Source organism: Podarcis filfolensis (assembly GCF_964270895.1).
Source record: "Podarcis filfolensis genome assembly, chromosome: 2".
NCBI classification, from domain to species: Eukaryota; Metazoa; Chordata; class Lepidosauria; order Squamata; family Lacertidae; genus Podarcis; species Podarcis filfolensis.
The window spans coordinates 76,678,242-76,701,895 of NC_139605.1; the positions used below are offsets into that span (position 1 = coordinate 76,678,242).

The window sequence follows — 23,654 nt, forward strand, 5'->3', positions numbered from 1 at the left end:
CATTAGTAATAATGAAAGACCCTCTGCCATATACCTGCAAGAGAGGATTCATGTTCCTTGTATCAATCACAAGGTGCATCAGGAACGTACAAGGACAGAATATGAACAAGCATAGCAATTCTGTTTTTATTAATATATATATGCTTTGCTTCATCAACAAAAAGTTACGTGCTTTAGCTAAATAAGAATCAGACCACCCAGACACTTGGAAGCAGGAGATCAGTGTATGGTAGAGTTAGGATATCAAGCAAATTCAAGGTGCAGATGTATCTCAACATGAGACGCCCAGATGGATTTTATTAGATGGATATAGTATGTGTGAATTATTATTACATACAGAATCATTTAACACTTACGGGTGTTGTGGTCGATATAATAGACTCCAACCTGGGGGTCATATGCTTCTTCCCATCCCAATGGTAATTCATCACTTATGCAGTCAGCAAAGGTTAGTGGTTTAGTATACCTGAAATGGAAATCATGTCAGTATTTAGATCACACCAAATTGTCCCAAAAGTAGGGCAGACTTTCATTAAAATGTATTAAGGGAAGAGTGGTAGGTTTCTGCACATCAAAGGTTTAATTTTTAGCAACACACCTACAAATTCATTCACTTTCCCCACTTACTCAAGACAGAAAGTAGATTTCAATATTCTTCCTAGAAAAAGGTTCCTAGACCTCGCTCTGGCTCAGGAAGTACTCGTTCAGAAAGAGAACGTTGAGAACTCCCATAAACAAATTCTGCCCCCACAACTGAACAAGCTTGCCTGTGGGGGAGTCTTATTTCAAAAATATGTAGGCATGTAGGAGCAAGTTATGTTTGATTTATGGTGTGTGAATTATTAACACTGTGCAATGCAGGACAAGGAGATGAGGAATATAAACTGTGTCATGTGACTTTTTTCATTCCTGTGTATGGTATTACACCCAGAATTGTAATTGACAAACTAAATTATGTTCTTAAAGTTTTAGACCACTGCAAAGTACAAACCTAAACATTGGGTATCTCAATCAAATCACCTTTCTTCAATTATTCACGTACATGTGAGATTTTTCAATCTGTAAAGACTCAGACTAATTCACTTTTCTGAAAACTAAACTAATTGTATAATTGTCAAGCCTCCACTTTTTGGCTTAGTTCTGCAATTAAACTAGGAGATGAAGGAGCACCCAACAACATTTATGACCAAGAACATTTATGAAAAAATCCAGCCAAGTTACTTTTAAATCCTATAGATTTCACTGAAAGTTCAAGGACTGCTAAAATTCTACTAGATAACACCAGTTACAAACTGCTTTAATAGCTCCACAGTGGCACCTTATATTCCTGTCACAAATCCTGCTGATTCAGAATGAGGACCTAAGATTACACTAAAATGCCTTTGAGTTCTCTCAGAGAGTTTATGACCAAGTATCAAAGTTTTAGAGCCACATGGGACATTTAAAGCACATCCAACACACATTTAAAGCCCATGACTTCTACCCAAGAATCTCTAGAGGGTAGGACCCAAACCAATGGCTTCAAGTTACAAGAAAGGAGATTCCAACTAAATGTCAGGAAGAACTTGTCAATGCTTCTTAAACTGTGGTGCCAAGAACTAGATACAGTATTCATTCTTATTGAAGATTGTCCTCCAAGATTGTCCCAGCTTCCAGAAATGCCTGTTTAAATAGCACTAATCTCAGAGCCTAGAGGTAGAGCAGGGCTCTGCCACTCTGGGCCAACTTGTGCAATTTGATTTATGGCAAGCATGCATGTGAATTAACCCTAGGCAGTGGAGAGAAGCCTACTTGTTCTCTTGTTTAAGCCTGAAGGAAATGAATAATTAAGCTGGTAGTTTTTTAATATTTTAAAACACCACTTTAAAATGAACCCTTTTGCCCTCTTTCTTTTCTCATACAGTATTCTATTGGAGAAATAACTAAAGCGAAACACAGGTAGAAGGAAAATAGGCATGCTGTCTGTGCTAACAAGTGCTTTAGTAGATGTTGGCAAATCCAAGAAGCAAATCAGTTACTGAGGGGTAGAAGGAAGCATGTCAAGTTTAAGTCTGTGACTGGGGGATGGCTGAGGAAACAGCAAGAAAAACAGATTATTATATGGCTTCTCTTACTATCAAGGGAAGCAACAGTTTGACTTAGGTATGGAGGGAGCTAGATTATGTTATGGAAGGCAATAAAATATGATATCTGAAAATAATGGTTTCCCCCACAACTTTTTGAAATCTAGCAAAGGAATACAATTAAGATAGGGTCTATTTTGGAGTTGAGAGAAGTGGGAACTGTGGTCCAATTTCATGGGGAACAGAGTGGAAGGGAGGAAGCCTTGTTGCACAAGTGAAAGTCCTTGCCTCATTGATGGGGCTCTTCTAAAGCCTCTTCCCTCCCCTCCCAGTACCTCCACCCGGGCAAGCAGGATGCATTATCCCAGTTCAATGACATATTCCAGCCAGGTAAAAACACTTGAGGAGAATGAGAACAGGTCTGTTGGGGCGTATTTCCTGGGGAGAGTCTGAAGCACTGGATAAAGAGGTTTGGAGGGCTGCATAAGGCCCTGTGCCTGAGGTGCATTACTCCAGGCTACTTGATTAAGATGTGCATAACAACGAGCCATGCTAACACATTCAGCATGCCTTAAGGAGAATGTGCACCTCATTTGTCTATGAAGATGGAATTGTACACGTCTCTGGCAGGCCTTGGGGCATTTGCATATACGTGCATAGCTTAGTTGGCAGAACATGGGACTCTTAATCTCAGGGTCATGGGTTTGAGCCCCACGTTGGGCAAAAAGATTCCTGTATTGCAGAGGGTTGAACTAGATGACTCTCATAGTCCCTTGCAACTCTAGAATTCCATGAGTCTATGGCTGAATTTTGTACATTCTCTGAGCACATTGCACAAACCATCGGTGTTGTGCCAAACTTCTTCATCCACAAAGAGAAGGGCTCCTTCCATCTGCAGAAGGGCTTTTGATTCCCCAGAGGGACTGTTGGCTCAAGGGGAGAGCTTACTTTTGCTGATTCCTCTTCCCGTCTGCAGCCTCTGTGCCACTTTTCACATTGCTCAGTTTGTTGGGAGGACCTCCCACTTGCCTTCAGTCTAGGTCTTGAAATGTTACAGGTCCAAACGCAAGTACTACCTTACCAACTTCCCTAGGGAGCCATGTCAGTGTCACAGAATTGTAGAGTTGGAAGGGCCCTGAAGAGTCATCTAGTACAATCCCCTGCAATGCAGGAATTTCAGCAAGCTCACCCATGATTAACGGGTGGTGGCGTGTCATAAGGGGGTGCAAACAAACCTGCCCCACCAGAGCAAAAGCTATAGCTAACAATTTTTGTCAACACAGGAGAAACAGTAAGCTTGTCATTGCTGATGCTGAAATGAATGAATGCAAGCAAAATGCATTTGATCGTCAAACGGATGGGCACGTTGCTGATTTATTGGTACCCTTTGCCTACTACACCAATATAGAGCTGCTGGTTTACAAAATGAAAACCTTTCTGTACTTTTTTTTTTTTAATGAATTGGTGATCATGTGTATCAAAAGAGGTTTTATTTAAAAGTTATCAATATGAAATTAAATGAGATTTGTCAATAACGATTTCCCATCACCAAAGACCCTATAGCAAAAGAATACATGACCAAAGAATACATCACCAAACCTATCCTAATTCTATTTTTTATTGACTTAAGAAACATGATTCTGAAAAATAATTTTTAAGGTGTGGCTCTTTCCACACCATCAGTCATGATTACTTTAATCACAGTATGTATTCATTTGTAAGCACAAAACAAAGAAAAACTACAGAATTCTTTGAGCTTTATTTGCATACCGCATGCAAATTCATATCCTTAGAAATCCCCTAAATTCTCCAACACATTGACATTTATCTTTAAGCTCTCCTGTAACAGGGAACAAAACATCTCTGAAATGCTTCCTTCCCTTTTTCTACATCTGTACACATGATAAAAAAATGGTTTGTCTTGTATGCTTTATTCAAGTTTGACTAACAATGGCTTTCCTGTGAACATTTTACCAAATTTACCTTGCATATCTCCATGTTTATCTCTATAAATATTTTAAGATTCAAAAGTTTGGTACACCCGCACATGCACATGAGCGGCCTACTAAATCCGTCCATTCCTTTTTTTGTTGGACACAGGTCATATACACAGATATACACACTAACACCTTGCATCACATCTAGAACTCTTGTATTCAACTGTGAGAAGAAGCAACTTTCAGCAAAGATGGGTAAGTAGTTTATTTTAATTTTCTGTTAACTACCACACCTGAAGAATAGCTTACTGAATACAAAAGGTTGCACCAAAGAAAAAAACTGGTCAAACAAAAAACATAACTTTACTATTTGACAGAACTTAAAAATTGCAGAGGATTGTGTCTATCAATCAACTACCATGAAATGGAATTTAAATTTATTCAACCTTTAATGTCTGACATTTTAATGTATTTTTAATCTTTTGTTGGAAGCTGCCCAGATGGGCGGGGTACAAATAAATTATAATCATCATCATCATCATCATCATCATCATCATCATCATCACCACATTTCAATAAATAAATCTCCACAACCAAAACCTCTATAGAGTCTTTTGTTATATACCGAAGGAAGGATGCTTTTGTTTACGCAACTCACACTATCTTTAATCTGCCACTTCAGTAGCAATCACAACAAAAATAGAACAAAAAACAAACAGCATGCTCTCCAATTAAGTAGCTGAAAACCAATTAATCAACTAAATCTTTAATAGATTGCCGTCTAAACTGATTAAAGCTTGCAGTGCCATTAATAATACAGAAAAGGCTAGCCATTGTACTATTCAGTTTAAATAAAAACCCTTCTTATTTCTTTGCAAAAAGTTTATCTTAACCAGTTTCATCATAGATCACTGGTGTCTTCTATAATCATAGGTTGCACTGACATTATTAGCAATAATGTAGCAAAACAAGTTATTTTCTCTTTTTAGCTGACACACAAATATTTCTGAATTACTGTTAGAGAGGTGAGAAGGATTTAGGCTTTTCTATGTCCAGTTCTGATCCATACTTGGTCCACAAACTTTGACCAAATTATTAAAGCAATAAAGTGGAGCATCACTTATATAATATGGAAATTACTGGCAAACTAGCAAGAGACTAGCAGACTCCCAATGACTGGTTAATAATAATAATAATAATAATAATAATAATAATAATAATACAGATCGGCTGGGTTTCCCCAGCACTCTGGGCGGTTTACAGCATATCTAAAAACATAAAACACCAAGCATTAAAAACCTCCCAATAAAAGGGCTGCCTATTCCAGGGCAGTCCAACTTTTAATGCTAAGTGGGCTGCAAGAGTACTTTCAGGCAGGAGACTTTTCCAGCCCCATCTGGACATGCTGAGGATTAAACCTGGAACTAATTGCAGAGTCAATGCTCCATCACTGAGTCGTGGACCTTGCCCAAATACTGTAATGAGACAACATCCCATATAAGGCTTCAACTGAGTTGCGCTGATCCTGAAGAACATAATTCATCGGGGGGGGGAGCAGTAAAGGTACTTTTCTAATAAACATAAAGTTTTCATTTTCTGGCTGGTAGGTTGTGGCAAATGAAGTCAGTAAGGGCTGCCTCACACATGTTTTATACATAATTTTATTTCTAATTACTACCTAGAAGGGATATGTGAACTACTGAAAACCTCTGTTTCAGGCAAAACAAAAACAGCATCTGTAGTGCCTGATCAGCAATAAAGGATGCATACACAGAAATAATGATTTAATGCTACAATCACTGAATGATTAACACGCATGTGTGAACCAGCTAGTAGTGCACAGTAGATGATTCTCTATATACTTTCAAGTTTACTCACAGTTCTAAAATAGTAAACAATAGAGAAAAGGGCCCCCAAATTCTTCTCCAATGCAACAAAATGTTTCTTTTGTTTACATATTTCTAGGCTCCAGAGAGAGTTTCTGAACAAGAAGCATGCTTTCTGACTTTAGAGAAGACATTGGAGTGCTTCCAGCTGGAACCTATCTCCTCCTCTGGAGAAACAAAAAATTGGGTCAGTACACATTTTTAAAGGCCCAACAGAGATAGCTTCCGATGAAGAAAAATGTTTCTCTTGAACACTCTGACAAAATCAGGATAATGGAAAACTTGAAGAATATGGAATATGGAAAACTAGAATGCAAAGCTAATTCAGATCCATCACAGTACAGTTTTTATTCTAAAAGGTAACAGCCCAGCTATACAGATGCTCTCTTAGAAACAAGACCCGCCCCCCACAATCTAGTGGCATATACATCCTAGTATGTGTGTGCATAGGTTTGCAGGCTAGACATTTACTTAAAAAAAATCCACCAAAGAAAGAATTACAGTGGTACCTTGGCTTAAGAACTTATTTCGTTCTGGAGGTCCATTCTTAACCTGAAACTGGTCTTAACCTGAAGCACCACTTTAGCTAATGGGGCCTCCTGCTGCTGCCATGCCGCCACTGTGCAATTTCTGTTCTCATCCTAAAGCAAAGTTTTTAACCTGAAGTACTATTTCTGGGTTAGTGGACTTCATAACTTCATAGTTATCTACCATACTGAACAATGGCAGATTATTCCATAGCCAAACCAAAAATGTTCTGCTGCCTCTATGGGGCCTAATTTATCTAAAGTACTGCTTGAGTGTTCACATCTCCTTCACCCACATGGTATCTACAGCTAAATGTGCATAATTTCATTATTATAGTGGGATGGATAGGAAATTATGAGTAAGACTTGCACAGGCATGCTCTTAATACAATGGATTGTGAAATATCCTTGGTTTTAACACAGAATCATTATGGCAGCATGTAACACTATGGCAATAGCTTATAGGGAACAGCTTATAGAACTATTTACAGCTGAATATATCTGGACAGATTCAATCATATCTTATTGTAACACGTAATCACATAATGCTAGGACACAAATAAGGCTGGGTGCAAAATGTTCCCTGTAACTGTTCTTGGGTGTCAAATTCAATGAAATGAGTCTTAGGGGCCTGTCTCCCCTCCTCTGGTGTTAATTGTTTTCCTTCTCTCATGCTGCGCTACATCTTATCAATCTCGCCTAGTGGTGAAAGTGGTGAAACTATGTATCATATTTACAAATCAAGTCATAAATATGAACGTATAATCCTTATTAATGTAACACTAGAAAAAACATTTTTGCATGTCTGTTGATTCCCCTACATGTGATCCCACGGAGATGGCATTTAGGAGATGGTTGATACTCTTAAATACTTCACTGTTGGTTTTGAAATGGTACAGTAAAATTTAGCACTATGAAGCTTGGTCTATTTATACCAGAACACTGTGAATAGCAGATATTACCCACTGCATTTAAAAAAACAAACAAACCAGCAGCCCCCAATTTACTGAACTGGGATTAGTGAGCCAAATGTTTTTATTGATTACAGAAAGATGTATGCCTGCATGCACACATGCAAGCCAAAAACAGATTTTATGGCACAAGTTCTGTTTCCCAGTCATTTACATACATTGTTAATAGTTTCTGCAATATATTCAATATGTCTGTGGCTTAAAACCTTCTGTGGTATACAGGGTTAATCTGATTTGGGCTCATCTCCAGAAGTTATTGGATATGCTAAAATAGCAATATTAAAGTGTTTTTTTTCTTACTGTGGGGAAGGAACAGCAACAACCTTACACAATTGACATTAGGAAGGGCAGGGCTGGTAAGCCACTGAGCACAAATAACTATGCTTTTTAGAAATTAAGCACAGAAAACAAATCACCATAATTCCAGTGCTACCCATGTGAACAGAAACCTATAGGCAATGGGGTTGTACCCAATCTTAGTCCTACATAGAGTAGACACACTAAAATTTATGGACAGGACTAACTTCAGCTCATGAATTTTAATGGGTATATTCTTAGTACAACTTAGCTGGATATAAACCAGTGGCTTGGAGCCAGAGTTCCAGTGAGCAGCACTCTATACTCACTGGATGTTCTTACTGGAGATGAGGGAGGTAATTTTCATGGGTGGTATTCAATGCAAGTCCTGCTCAGAGTAGAGTTAGTCCTAACTTAGGTGTATTAATTTCAACGGGTCTACTCTGAGTAGGACTTAGCTGAATACAACTCACCAATCCCTCCTTTCCTCTGCAGTCCCCTGTGCCCCATGAAAGCCTTCCATGATCTTTTGCAACAGTGTGGAAAGTGGTGGAGAGGAAAAAGAATCAGCAAAAATCATCTTCCACAAGCACCCTCCCTCCCTCCAGAACCTGCCTCTGCTGGATCACAGTCTTCTCTTCAACTACAAGGTCAATGTTGGATCCAACCCAATGCCTTGCCCGAGGCCACCTTCTGAGCACATATGGCTCAGATGCAATTTGAAGCCACGTTGACACAATAGACACACACTCACCTACTTCAACCCACAGTGTGTGTTCAGAACTCATTGTGCAATAGTACAATGCACCAATTGTTTGACTCTTCTGAGGTGGAGATACCTGCTTTTCTAGCATTCTGATCTTGCTGTGAAACATACCACCTTCTTCCACATTTTGCCATGTTATCAGATTACTGCACTTCAACACTTCAACTGAAGAGACCCTTATTAAAATCACTTCCCCTGAGAAATCCCATTTTCAAAGAGGACATTTCACAGCAGCGACCACAGTCAGTTTTATTTTATCTTATCTGAGTTACCTACTTAAGTGCCACTATCAAACACAAGCTGCTCTAAAGCAAAACTTATTAAGTAACTGCTTCCTCACAAATACAAAGTTGGGTGGGGGAGGGCTTTTTCCCATGGAAATGCAGTACCTCTTGGCAGTAGCAATTCACCTGTGTCACAGTAACGAACGTGACACTGAGGTTTTGCCCCCAGCATAACTCCAGGTTGTTGTTTTTTTAAAAATGTATGTGTTCAGTATTAACACCTTTTATCTTGATCCGAACTCTCAAGTACTTGAGATCATGTTCATTTCCCTCCTTCTCTCAACTGAAGTGAAATCCCAGGAATGTGGCCATGGGCTCTTGTTTACATTCCCACCCTCCATGTATCCTGGATACCGGATCAAGCTGTCACATTCCACTGAGCCAATACTATATAAACCAAGAGTCCTTCTGGTGCATGTACATAGCTACCTGATTATCAAGCCCCCACCCCCGCCACCCCCGCCCTAAGGAATCCAAATTACACTGCTTCTGAAACTTATGAAAAAGTGAATTGCCTGTAAGAACAGGAAACATAGGGGGGAGAAATCTTTAAATATTCTACAAAGAGTTCTGGGTAATTTTAAATACTAGCATTTTAATTGAGACATGGACCACAATCCATTTCATCGGAGTCCTAGACCACAATCAAACCTGTTAAGATTTAAGGTTCTGTAAGATTCTCTGTTGTAGTAATATAGGGCTGCTAAGACCAAGCACTATACTACAGAGAACTAAGGGGACAGTCTGCACACAACTTGTTCATGTAAGCACTCCATTGCTGGACTGTATCACTATATACTGCAAGACAGGATGGGGGATTTGTGATTTTTAAAAATACAGGGAAACAGTTTATCTAGGCATAAAGAAAATTACATTTCAAGGAGCTTTAAGCCAAGATTTTCCCCCAACATGCTATTTTTCTATGTCCAATGATTTGTTATTATTATTATTATTTAAATAAGGAGGAACATTCAAATTGTTTGTGTTTGAAGTATACCCTCCAGGAACAGTTTTGGTATGTGATGTATGTAAACCAAGACCTGCTCTCTATCTCACCACATACAGAGAGGAAAGTAATGTCCTCCAAACAAGGCCACTGGTTCCCAAAAGTGTCAAAGGAGAGGAAATTTCACCTGTCCTTTGGTGAGGTGAGAGAGCAGTCCATTGCAGTTCATTCACAGCTAGTGGTTCGGTCAGGACGGGGCCCTCCAGATGCTGTAAGACTCCAGCTCCCATCAGCCCCAACTAATGCAACCAACAGTCAGAATTTATAGATTCCAACAATATCTGGAGGGCCACAGGTTTCCCACTCCTGCTAAAGGTGAACATACATTGAAAATCTGACAAGCATTATAGGAAGTAAAAGAAAGTAAAATGCTTGTGCAGATGTCATTTTTAAAGTATATTTGCAGAAAGCTGTATGCTGAATTTTCAAGGAGCTATGTTGCAGGAAACGCAGCAGAGGCTTGTGGAAATTTCAGCATAAGCTTGCATGCACTGCAGTCTACTTCATCAGATGCATTTAGCCTTATCCTGACTTGCTAGTACACATGAGTACCTGGGAGGTTGTAAACAGTGCAGGTCAGAGCGAAATAAGATGTATGAAGTTCATACAGAGACACTGACAATTACACCATTAAGCAGTAGTCAACAGGTCCATGTGGTGTGCTCAGGTCGTATGGTGCATGCCTTGTTTTAAAGAGTTGAGGAAATGCATATCTGATTGAAAATTAAGTCAAACTGATCATAAGGAGTCACATATTTATTATAAGGCGTCAAAAACATACAGGGGAAAAAACAAAGTTAAAATAGAAGTAACTTAACTCATGTGGTTGGCTATTTTTCCCCACAATCACATATACAGAGCTTAACTACCATATTTTTCGCTCTATAAGACGCACCAGACCACAAGACGCACCTAGTTTTTGGAGGAGGAAAACAAGAAAAAAATATTCTGAATCTCAGAAGCTAGAACAGCAAGAGGGATCGCTGCGCAGTGAAAGCAGCAATCCCTCTTGCTGTTCTGGCTTCTGGGATAGCGGCGCAGCCTGCATTCGCTCCATAAGATGCACACACATTTCCCCTTACTTTTTAGGAGGGAAAAAGTGAGTCTTACAGAGCAAAAAATACAGTATATATCCCTCAAAACATTCTTCTCTCAATGTCCAGGAGTGGGGAGAGAGGGGGAAACAAGCAGCAGACATGTTGAGACTATAGTGGGGAAAAGGCACCATTTTAAAAGCACCACAACATACATTCCCGACAGCGGTGGTACAGCTTGCAGCAATATATAAAAAAACCCACTTGCCACCAAATTCATAGTTGCTTCTGGATCTCAGACTAAATTGTGACCATCTTGAATGAAACCAAGATTACAGCAGCAGGGACTCCCATCCAGTCTTGCTCCCATTCAGGCAATTTATCACAAAGCACATAATCCAATCTAAAGTCCCTGGAGATTCTGCACTTGCTCAGAGGGAAGCCTCTTGTCACTATGGCAGCAGCAGTAACCAGCAGGCAGCTCAGAAGAGCATCCCCATCTGGTACTCTCTTGGCGTATTTACCAGACCATCTAATAATGCGTTAGAAAGTCAACCTTCAGAAACACTGTTTTCATTTTGGATTCTCCACCCCCACTGGCTTCACACTTTAGTTGTCCTCGTTTTAAATGTCTGATTCCTACACCTCTGAAGAGCAACATGAGTGCAGCGGAGCCCTTTGTGGAGTCTGCACGTTGTTCTTCAGCACAATGAAATCAATGTGCTGTGGTATCCTTTGGCATCTAACAATGCATTGGATGCTACTTTACATATCCTCCCACATATCACTCAAATGTCAAGGTAATCACAGAAGCCAGGGAGTTCAGAAATACAACAGAGTCCATCTGCACCTAAGGGACGTGGGTGGCACTGTGGGTTAAACCACAGAGCCTAGGGCTTGCCGATCAGAAGGTTGGAGGTTCAAATCCCCGCGACGGGGTGAGCTCCCGTTGCTCGATCCCTGCTCCTGCCAACCTAGCAGTTTGAAAGCATGAAGTGCAAGTAGATAAATAGGTACCACTCCAGCGGGAAGGTAAACAGCGTTTTCATGCGCTGCTCTGGTTTGCCAGAAGCAGCTTAGTCATGCTGGCTACATGACCCGGAAGCTGTACGCCGGCTCCCTCGGCCAGTAAAGCGAGATGAGCACCGCAACCCCAGAGTCGTCCGCGACTGGACCTAACGATCAGGGGTCCCTTTACCTTTACCATCTGCACCTAGTAATGTTTTCGAACTGAGTAGAAAATGCTGCTTTCAACAGATCAAATGCAGGTGATTAAAAAAAAAATCTATTGGAAACATTTTTTTCTCAGCAGTGACTTTAACATGTTTTTTAACATAGCAACATTCTTTTTTTCTTTTTAGAAAAGTGGGGTTCTTGTTAGAAAATATGCTTTGAAGTTGAAGATTTAAAGCATAGTGTCTGTTTTATAAACACTTATTGAAGAGCCAATCACTGGACACCTTTTTGAAATGCATCCCTTGCCACTTCAAATGATAGAAATGCACCAGAAAGGGGTAGCATTGGATAACTATCTAGTTTTGCGCTTGAAGTAAAAAAAGGATACATGAAGAACTTATGAATGGACCCAAGACACTAAATAATTTCTGTAAGTTTTATTTATAGCAGCAGTGTTGTTATTTACATATACCATAAGCAACAATTGCTATTTCTGGCCTAGTAAATGACTTATTGATATACACAAGGCTGTGATCAACCATGAAATAACTCTGCAGGGTTTAGTCTGAATTAGGACAATGTGAACCAGAAAACCACTTAATTGATTTCTAAGCCTTTGGTGCAGCTTGATCACAAGTAGATTAAGTGATGTCATATTTAAGGGGCTTAACTATCAGCATAGGAAGTATAGAAGTCACATATGGACAACCCAGGTCACATCCCAAGGCCACATGCAAAACTCCTGGTCTCTTCTATGCAGCCTCCAAGCCCGTCTTCACTCCCCTGCCAATTAGCACAGGAAGCAGCTGAGGAACATAAAATCAGAGTGCCAATCAGATGGAGAGGGGGAGAGGTGCAGGATGGTAGAATCCTCCACATTCCACAACATTAATCTTCAATTTGGAGCATGGGGAAGGGGAGAGATAATCCAACTGGTGTATTTTAGGCATACGGCATATCTCATGGAAAATGTTATCATATTAATTTTTTACTGATATTTTAAAATTGCATTTTGCTACCTTTCTATTGAGTTGCTTTTGAGTATATTTTATAGAAAACAGGTTTAATGTAGCCAGGATCCCAAGAGCTGCCTAGAGTCAGACATAGATCATCTACGTGTGTGTGTGTGTGTGTGTGTGTGTGTGTGTGTGTGTGTTAAAAAGCAGGTGTCATGTGAAACGGAAGGCGGGGCCACTTCTTAAGAAACAAAAGGTCCTCTTAGCTCAGAAATTTCCACCAACAGCAACAAGCCATGACTGTTGCTGTGTGAATGGTTGATTACAACGTTCCAACTCAATTTAGGTCACAGTCAGTCATCAGGCTAGTATCTTCTAAATGTAAGATGCTATGTACACAGATTTGGAAGACAGAATTACCATTCTGGAGTAAAAATGGTAAGGCCGCTAGTTCATCAATACTGAACGCAATGTAATGTCTCCAGTAGTTTAGGGTCAAAGAACAATAGCATACCAGTTGCCAAACAGCAACACATACATTTTTTGCATTCCTTAGTTACTTGTAGTCATAAATAACTAATATTTAACCATGTAGAATGTCACTTTGACCTCACACATAATGGCTTCATAGATTCTTTTAGGCAGAGTCCAGGGTCATTCATGCATGTTCATTTTCTCTAGTATTCTTTCACACTCTTGTCTTAACTTTAAGTTCCATCTCACTAACCACTATCAGAGCACACCTTGTGCAAGAATAAGTAGAACTGTTTCCTTATACATCTTCCATATTTATTCTGACAAGTCTCATCTCCCTACTTTCTAAAAGCAAGGATGTTCTTCACTTTCCATTCTCTATACCAATCTAGGCAAAATATCAGTTCCAAATGTAATATGATCCTGTTTTCAGCCAGTCCCAGATGGGACTGGAGCTCTTGTGCTTGACGTACCCCACTTCTGGACCACTGCAAGTCCTGTTTATCGCTCATTCTGCATTTTCACCAGGTACTGGCCACACATAATGACAACTAATTCTGTATCCTAAAGTTAGGAATCCACTTTTTAACAACAATGAAGGTAAAGGGACCCCTGACCTTAGTGTCCAGTTGCAAACGACTCTGGGGTTGCGGCGCTCATCTGGCTTTATTGGCCGAGGGAGCCAGCGTACAGCTTCCGGGTCATGTGGCCAGCATGACTAAGGCACTTCTGGCAAACCAGAACAGTGCACAGAAACGCCATTTACCTTCCCACCAGAGCGGTACCTATTTATCTAGTTGCACTTTGACATGCTTTCAAACTGGTAGTTTGGCAGGAGCAGGGACCGAGCAACGGGAGCTCACCCCGTTGCAGGGATTCGAACTGCCGACCTTCTGATCGGCAAGCCCTAGGCTCTGTGGTTTAGACCACAGCAGCACCCCATCCCTTTGACAATGAAAGCAGAGGTTCTCATATTACCAGCTCTTTCATCAAACATACCATTTAAGCACTCAGCACTGACACAGAATATGTTCAGCTTTTGCTTGAACCTAGTCCAGCGAAGAAACCTTTCATTAACCCCATGCCTGGAAAATCTGCCATTCCTTCCCTGTTGGCATCTATATTGGTTACTTTTGAAGCTGATTGGGTACATTCGTTGCAGGCCTGATATCATCCGTCAACGGTTTCTGTCATTGTTAGTGATTGTTAGCGTCAAGAGTTTTGGCCTTGACTGAAGCAGCCTTGCAGTTTCTCCACTTCCTGCTGGTAAGGTCACACCCAGGCAGAGGCAGGTCACAGGCTGCGCTTGCTGCAAGCAGCCCTATCCATCTGCACAGCCCAACCCACCTGCTCCCTCTTTCCTTACAAATCTTCTGGAAGACGTTCCCTGCCACCAATCACTATGGTGTTCACACAATACACACAGAGATGTAGCAGTACTTGGACAGTAGTTTATGTATGCAAATAAAAATTCCATGAAGCCTGTTACAGAGGTTGGAAACTTTGCAGATTTCTGACTCACTATTATTTTCTAAATACATATAGCTGAAAAGACAGTATGTGAGGAACCCAAGTGTCAGAAGCTGACATGCTTGTAGACAACACAGCTCACAAAGGCAGTGGGTTAAAAAGCAAAGCCTTATTGGGCCATCTGGCTAACCCTCAGACATAAAGGAATTAAGACTCTGAAGTGAACTCTACAACAAGGAACAGTTAGCAAAACAAAAACAAACAAAAAATCAGATAGAAATGTTCAAAGGATTTAGAAATTTGTAAATACAATTAAATTTTGGCATTTCATCATTGCAGTATTTTACCTGACTAAGTAGCCCAGGCATATAATAATTTACTGATTATTATTATTATTAAATGGTAAGCAATCCTGTTTTGCTCTGTTAGTTGACTTCCTTCTAATTAGTGTACACACAGATGAGCTAAAACCTGTGGAAAATCCAAGAGCCAGCTTAATAAACAGTATTCTGAAAAAATTACAGACCGCCCCCATACAAAATCCCAATAAAGTGTAGAAAATTTATAAATTAATGACAGGGTGATTGCACCCAAGTAGATGCAACATGAGAATGTAGAACTAGAATCACCCTAGGCTACAGAACACATGCCATCAGAAAGAGAAGGAGTATTAGCATAGGATTGTGCTTTAGGAGTTCTGTAAATATGGTTGATCTCATAAATCAGTGACACTGTTGTTTCAAAGGAGCTGATTTTTACTCATACAAAACAAACAACAATTGTGGAACTAATATGATACAAGTAGAAGAGCACATGCTTTGTGTGCAAAAGATGCAATGCCTGGCATCTCCCTGTCTCAAACCCTGGAGAGCCACTACAAGTCAGTGTGAACAGTACTGAGATAGATGGACCAATGCTTTGAATAACACAACTTTCTATGTTCACAAGTATTAGCTTTGCAACCTAAATGAGCTATGGGAAATCTTGATACCTCTTGAACATGAAGGTTTTAACAACAATATCCAAATTCAGAAGGTGCACCCAACCTTCTGTATATACATTCCAGAATACAAAGGAACACGACAAGGTTGCCCAATCTCTCCATTGCTTTTTATATTGGTCCTGGAGGTCCTGCTAAATATGATTAGAAGGGACCAATTGGTTAAAGGTATACAAGTGGGAGCTAAACAGTACAAACTGAAAGCATCTGCTGATGATTTGGTATTGACTTTACAGGAGCCAGAATCTAGTACTAAAAGAGTACTGGAACTGATTCAAGAATTTGGTCAGGTAGCAGGTTTTAAGTTGAACAAGATGAAAACTAAGGTTTTAGAGAAAAACCTAACTGTGATTGAGAGAGATAAGTTTCAGAAGGAGACAGGATTAACACTGGTTAAGAAAGTGAAATATTTAGGGGTTAACATGACTGCTAAGAATGTGAATCTATTTAAGGATAACTATGAAAAATGTTGGATTAAAGTGAAAAAGGACTTAGAAATATGGTCAAATCTGAAGTTATCACTGTTAGGCCGAATTGCTGTGATAAAAATGAACGTATTGCCAAGGATGCTGTTTTTGTTTCAAACATTGCAAATCTTGGATAAAATGGACTGTTTCAAGAAGTGGCAGAGAGATATCTCCAGATTTGTCTGGCAGGGCAAGAAGCCTCGAATAAAATTTAAGATATTAACTGATGTTAAAGAAAGAGGTGGATTTGCCCTGCCAGACCTTAAACTTTATTATGAATCAGCCGCTTTTTGCTGGCTGAGAGAATGGCTGCTTCTCAAAAATACTGATGTGTTGGACTTAGAAGGTTTCAACAATGTATTTGGTTGGCATGCATATTTGTGGTACGATAAGGTTAAAGCACATAAAGCGTTTAAAAACCATATTGTCAGAAAAGCACTGTTTAATGTCTGGATAAGATATAAGGACTTGTTAGAAAATAAAACCCCAAGATGGTTGTCACCAATGGAAGCGAAGGCTCAGAAAAAACTCAATATGGAGGCCAAATGGCCGAAATATTGGGAAATTCTGGAACAAGAGGGAGACAGATTAAAACTGCAGAGCTTTGAAAAATTAAAAAATAGAGTGCAAGACTGGCTCCATTACTACCAAATAATGGAGGCATATAATTTGGACAAAAAACTTGGCTTCCAGGTGGAAAAATCAAAATTGGAAACAGAATTGTTAGATCCCAAAATTAAGAATTTGTCAAGAATGTATAACTTGCTGTTGAAATGGAACACTCAGGATGAAACTGTGAAATCTGCTATGATTAAATGGGCACAAGATGTTGGACACAACATTATGATGGCTGACTGGGAACAGTTATGGACCACAGGTATGAAGTTTACGGCATGTAATGCCTTAAGAGAGAATTTAATGAAAATGATTTACAGGTGGTACATGACACCAGTCAAGCTCACGAAAATTTACCATTTGCCCGATAATAAATCAAATTTGCTGATCAAATTTGCAGATGACACCAAACTGGGAGGGGTGGCTAACACCCCAGAGGACAGGATCACACTTCAAAACGACCTTGACAGATTAGAGAACTGGGCCAAAACAAACAAGATGAATTTTAACAGGGAGAAATGTAAAGTATTGCACTTGGGCAAAAAAAATGAGAGGCACAAATACAAGATGGGTGACACCTGGCTTGAGAGCAGTACATGTGAAAAGGATCTAGGAGTCTTGGTTGACCACAAACTTGACATGAGCCAACAGTGTGACGCGGCAGCTAAAAAAGCCAATGCAATTCTGGGCTGCATCAATAGGAGTATAGCATCTAGATCAAGGGAAGTAATAGTGCCACTGTATTCTGCTCTGGTCAGACCTCACCTGGAGTACTGTGTCCAGTTCTGGGCACCACAGTTCAAGAAGGACACTGACAAACTGGAACGTGTCCAGAGGAGGGCAACCAAAATGGTCAAAGGCCTGGAAACGATGCCTTATGAGGAACGGCTAAGGGAGCTGGGCATGTTTAGCCTGGAGAAGAGGAGGTTAAGGGGTGATATGATAGCCATGTTCAAATATATAAAAGGATGTCACATAGAGGAGGGAGAAAGGTTGTTTTCTGCTGCTCCAGAGAAGCGGACACGGAGCAATGGATCCAAACTACAAGAAAGAAGATTCCACCTAAACATTAGGAAGAACTTCCTGACAGTAAGAGCTGTTCGACAGTGGAATTTGCTGCCAAGGAGTGTGGTGGAGTCTCCTTCTTTGGAGGTCTTTAAGCAGAGGCTTGACAACCATATGTTAGGAGTGCTCTGATGGTGTTTCCTGCTTGGCAGGGGGTTGGACTCGATGGCCCTTGTGGTCTCTTCCAACTCTATGATTCTATGATTCTATGATTCTATGAAATGTTGGAAATGTAATGAGACTGAAGGTACATTCTTTCACCTTCGGTGGACATGCCCAAGAATTAAGACATTCTGGGAGATGATTTATAATGAAATGAAAAAGGTATTTAAATATACCTTCCTGAAGAAACCAGAGGCCTTTCTCCTGGGCATGGTCGGCCAATTGGTGCCAAAGAAGGATAGAACTTTATGTATGCTACAACAGCAGCAAGAATACTTCTCGCGAAGTATTGGAAGACACAAGATTTACCCACCCAGGAAGAATGGCAGATGAAGTTGATGGACTACATGGAACTGGCGGAAATGACTGGCAGAATCCGAGACCAGGGAGAAGAGTCGGTGGAAGAAGATTGGAAAAAATTTAAAGACTATTTACAGAAACACTGTAAAATTAATGAATGTTAGAAGGATGAAATGGAATGAAGTTATATGGCTTTAGCAGAAATGTTATAAAGAATTAAGTAAAAATAGATTGTTAATGGGCCAAAGGGGAAAAAATAAGGTTAGATTGTGTTAAGATAAATTATAGGACAAAAACTGAGAAAGATGGAAAGGATTTGCTGAAATAGCTAACTGAACTAGAATACAAAAAAGGGAGGTGTGAGGAGGTTGTTGAAACAAGTAAATGAAAGATATGGAAATATTGGATGTGTTTTTAATTGCTTCTGTTTTTGTTTTGTTAAGATAAGTAGTGTTTTTTTGTTTTTTATGTATTGTATTGTATTGTTTTGCTTTGTTTAACTCTTTTTCTTCTTTTTGTAATCTTTAAACTCTTAATAAAAATTACTTTAAAAATATATATATACATTCCAGAATACAGCACTGGAAAATGCCATTGCAGTTTTATGTCAGTTTCCTTAAGTATATTCTTTAAAGGTATATAATATTTATAAAGGCATTTAATATTGTTTTTATTTATAAAAATCTGTATATACCAATTTGTCATAAATAGATATCAAACCCACAGAATAAAACCATAAAAAGTTAAAAACAGACATCAATTAACCTTTGTGGAAGGATGTTTTCTTAGCTGCCTGTATAGCCTGGTGGAATAGAAAAGTTTTCAGCAGGCATTTAAAAGTTGGCAAAGAAGGCAACTGCTGAATCTCTGTTGGCAGAGTATTCTACAGAACTGGGCCGATGACCCTACACACACAGTTTCTTGTTGTCAAATGAGCCTCAGCAAATTGGGGAATGGCCAATAAGGCTCCCACAGTTTATTTCAATGATCAAGCTGGGATATAAGGGTTCAGGCGATCCCTGAGGTACGCTGGACCAGAGTTGTTTGGGGCTTTGTAAATTAAAACAAGAATCTTGAACTTGGTAGTAGATGGGCAGCCAGTGCAGGTGTTTTAACAATGGTGTCACATGAGCCAGCTTAGCCCAGCGGTTTGATTGATCGACCAATGCATTGCTTGGATCTTGCAATCGCCCACAGCGGTTTGAAACCCGAGGGTGCTACATGGCTTAAAAAACAACAACAGTGGTCTCACATGTTCTTGACCAGATGCTGCCATCAGCAGTCCGGCGGCTGCATTGTGCAGCAGCTGGAGCTTCCAAACCAGACCCAAGGGCAGCCCCACATATTGGACTACAAGTCACACTGAGGGATTGTTGTATATTTAATGTAATTAGAAGGGCGGTGTAATGCTAAGACCGTACTACTGATAGGTCAGCTCTTTTGCTATATTAAAGACATCAACTTTCCAGACATGAGGATGTCAGTAATCTGTATGGAAGTGTATCACTCATGTCACATTAGAGCAGGAATGGAGAATGTCAGGCCCAGAGGTCAAATGTGGCCCTCGAGGAATCTCCATCTGGCCCTTGAGACTGTCATTGGACTGTGATAATGGCTCTTGCCATTATATCGAACTTTGTCGAGGCTATTGTACAAAAGCTAAGACTTAGTTGCGCTACCCACTTTTGTCCCCGGCATGCAGCCCTGCAAGGCTGCCCACAAGAGAATGTGGTCCTCAGGCTGAAAGAGGTCTCTGCATCCCTACTTCAAAGGGCCTGATAAGATCCCTGGGGCATCGGCTTAGCGGTCCTGCTCTATGAAGAAGAACCAATTCCAATAAGACAACTGCAGTTAAGTGGTACATGCATTGTTTAAAGAAATAGATAAACAATGTAATACTATCCTATTCTAGTCATTAACATTCAGCGGGAGCAACCCTATGAGCCAATACAACACAATAATCTCTGATTGAAGCAGCCTGGACTTCCTCCTTCACACTTGTACACTCTCCCACCTACTCTGCCCCCGGTTCAATCCCACTGCTGATTTGGGAAGCCATGTACACACATTAGCCACCATCCACATCTATCCTGGGTTTTCTGTATGGGTTTTTCCTGAACCAGCTTCAAACCAGCAGCCAGAAAGAACTACCTCTCTGTGTTTTAAGCTAGTAATCATGTGCACAGCCACTGACTACCACAGGCTACCCCTAATTAAGCCATCACTCTTGCTTGCTGTAGACCCATGTAAGATGAAGAAATGAGACATGTGCAAATTACCAAACACGGCATTTCCCGCAAGACTTCAAATGTTAAATTCCCAGAGCAGAAACAACATCTCTATTACAAAATCCTGACTTTTCTCGAAACTCTTGAAAAACCCACATTAAAATGACCCAAATCACATTTATAGCCTCACTGGGGGGGGGGATATAGCCCACATACACAAAAGTCTCACAGTTTGATATTCTTCTTTGTTATCTGTATTTTAGTACCAAAAAAATGTACTTTTGTACTAAACACAGTCATTGTAAAATGTGTTTTGAAAGGAAAACACACAGTATTCAAATATTTTATTCCAATTGCTACAGCAAGGATGTTATTTATAAGTGCCTAACAGCTAGGATAAGATTTTAAACATGGGCCTACAGAGAAATATACAATCAGTTATGATTATTGCAAAGTACCTTCATGAGTTTATAGGTGTAAAGTACTTTGAGCTTCACTTGTATTGTCTGTTACATAAATGCTAAACAGTTACATATAGGTAAATCATTTATTTTTTAAAGTAGAAAATCTCAGTTATAAACATAGTTCAGAAATTCAATTTAGGTTTGTAATCAGCAGTTAAAAGATGCCTCAGTGAAATGCAATTAAATTTAGTTAAACAAAATAAGAGTTCTCAAAGAAAGTGATTTGAGAAGAAGAAAGTGCAGTGAGAAGCACAAACAACAAATACCACAGGGCCAATTTGCAAATGAAAACCCAGTGTGTAAAGAAAAAAATCTCAGAGATGTGGGGCATCTCTCAGCTGCTTTTGTTCCTTTTCTTGACTGCTCTCATTATTCTTTTTGGCAGAACTGCAGCTTATGCAGCTGCAGACTTTCCCAATCCAATGCCTGCTGTTGCCCTTTCTTGACTGGGTAGCAAAGCAAAATCACCCAACTGCACTCATGACAGACCCTAGCCAAAGCTGGCTACTTATCCAGCCTTCTCTGGAGGATGAATTCAGTTACAGTACCAACAGAACACATTTCACATCAGCCGATCAACAGAAGCAGAACAGAACATCACTAAACTGCAATACTGCAAGGTGGTTCCAATCTGAAAGTCTATTGGGGGAAGGGGAGGGGAATTGAAAAGGACAATGAAGAGAAAGAGTGCTTTGATTCTCCACCCCCACCAGAGTATTGTAACTTTTCCAGAAGAGTGAGAAGTATATTTGACAGTTAAAGAGAGAAAGAGAGAGAGAAAGAGAGCACCTCAAACCTAAGCACTATTAAAACTGTATTAAGAAAGCATGTTTCCAAGACGAGCAACTTAAGTGCACCTTAAATCCTTCTGGTGGGGTTCAAGTGAACATACTTAGCACAATGTAAACCAAATACAACAATTTTCAAAAAGTGAGTTTTTTAAACAGCACTTATAAAGCAGTATAGTAGAGGAAGCATTCACATTGAAGCCTTGCTGAGAAATGTGTTTATTTTGTCACAGGCATTGCCCCACATTACTCCAGCGGTCTTTCTAACTTGGAAGCCAGGCTGGAATAAGCTCATCTTCAGAATGCCAATGTTAACACACTTTAAGCACTCAACAGCTTTTTTTGTTTTGTTTTAATTGACGCTGGCTTGACTGGCATTGGGAACAAGTATCAGCAATATTTGCCTTCACATATTCAAATTTCTCTCCAGAACCTTAGGGCAGAAAGCTTTAAAGCTTGGGTTTCATGTTTTTTTGGAAGCCAAATCAAAATTAGATGCATTATTTGTCTCCACCCCTTGCAGTTCCTCACAAGTAATATTTATCACCTAATCAAAACTTGTAAAACAAAAATTGAATACCTGCTAGAAAAACAATATACTGGTGCCAGGACTCAGCTGGTGATCAAAGATTGCCTGCAATACAAACTTTGGCGTAATCCTACAGAGCTGTATGTCTGAGTGCTGTGTGTGTGCAAGAGAGAGAGACAGAAACAGAGAACTCCTTGTAAGCTCAGCCAGGTGAAAGCATTCAGGAGGGGGAGGGAAAAGACCTGTGAAGGACATGCTCTGAAGAAAGGGGGTGTGGCCTTTGGAGAGTTGGGAGGGCCCAACAGAGAGGATTATGGGTCAGCATTTGGCCCTAGGGGCTGAGACTCCCCCATTCCTGGTTTATGCTCTTAGGAAAGCGTATAGTTAGGCAGTGTTGCCCCAGAAGAATTACACAGTCACTAGTTGGCAAGACTCTGACTGCCTTAAATTAAAGCTGAATGGTCTATTGCTAATAGTTAAATTAAAACCTCTGCTTCACCACAGATGCTGCCTCGATAGCAAGGTCAGAAAAAGATGAGGAGCAATTTCCATATAGATTGAACAACACTGCAAGATCAGATAGAATGTAGATGAGTCAATTCAAAAATGCAGAGGGAAATAAACAGTGTTTAAGAAACAAAGGAATTGTCGGAGAACATTAGTTTTGTGAAAGGTAATATGTGGTGACATGGATTCATTCCATTATGTGGGTTCAAAGGAGTAAAGAGGAAGTCGCAATCGCCTCCCAGCCTCTTTCTGCCAACCTTCCACTTGCAGGAAGTTGGGATCTATGCCCACATAAAAATGCACGCTCTGGTTTAATGACTATCACTAGTACTATACCAGAGAGTGCTTTGGCTTTAGCATTTACTAGTGTACCGTAATTTACTGCACCAGCGCTAAGTAAGCATAATGCTTCATGAACCTTGTAAATAATGTTTTAAAGGGTATATAAACTCTTGAAAATGTCCATATATGAATGTTTCAAGATCAGCAGTGATCTAGCATTTTAATTGTTCAAGATTAAAATTCTCAGTCATCATTTCCCTTTGTTTCTGCTCATGGCAACGTTTTGTGTGCACAGGCGTTTGTTTTTTAATAAACCTTTCATACAATCACGCATATGGAACCCTAATTTCTACTCCTTAAACTAATCTCGGTAACAGAAGAAAAGCACAGAAAAGATATA

General features: G+C 39.9%; 1 protein-coding gene across 2 annotated transcripts in view; it reads right to left on the reverse strand.

Moving 5' to 3' along the window:
- Positions 1–23,654, reverse strand: part of WWC1 (WW and C2 domain containing 1) — a 75,582-nt gene that overhangs the window by 46,213 nt on the left and 5,715 nt on the right. For both annotated transcript variants that reach the window (XM_083596825.1, XM_083596826.1), the window contains exon 2: positions 357–466. In XM_083596825.1, coding sequence (XP_083452951.1) covers positions 357–466 — 110 coding nt within the window. The remainder of the gene's footprint in view (positions 1–356; positions 467–23,654) is intronic.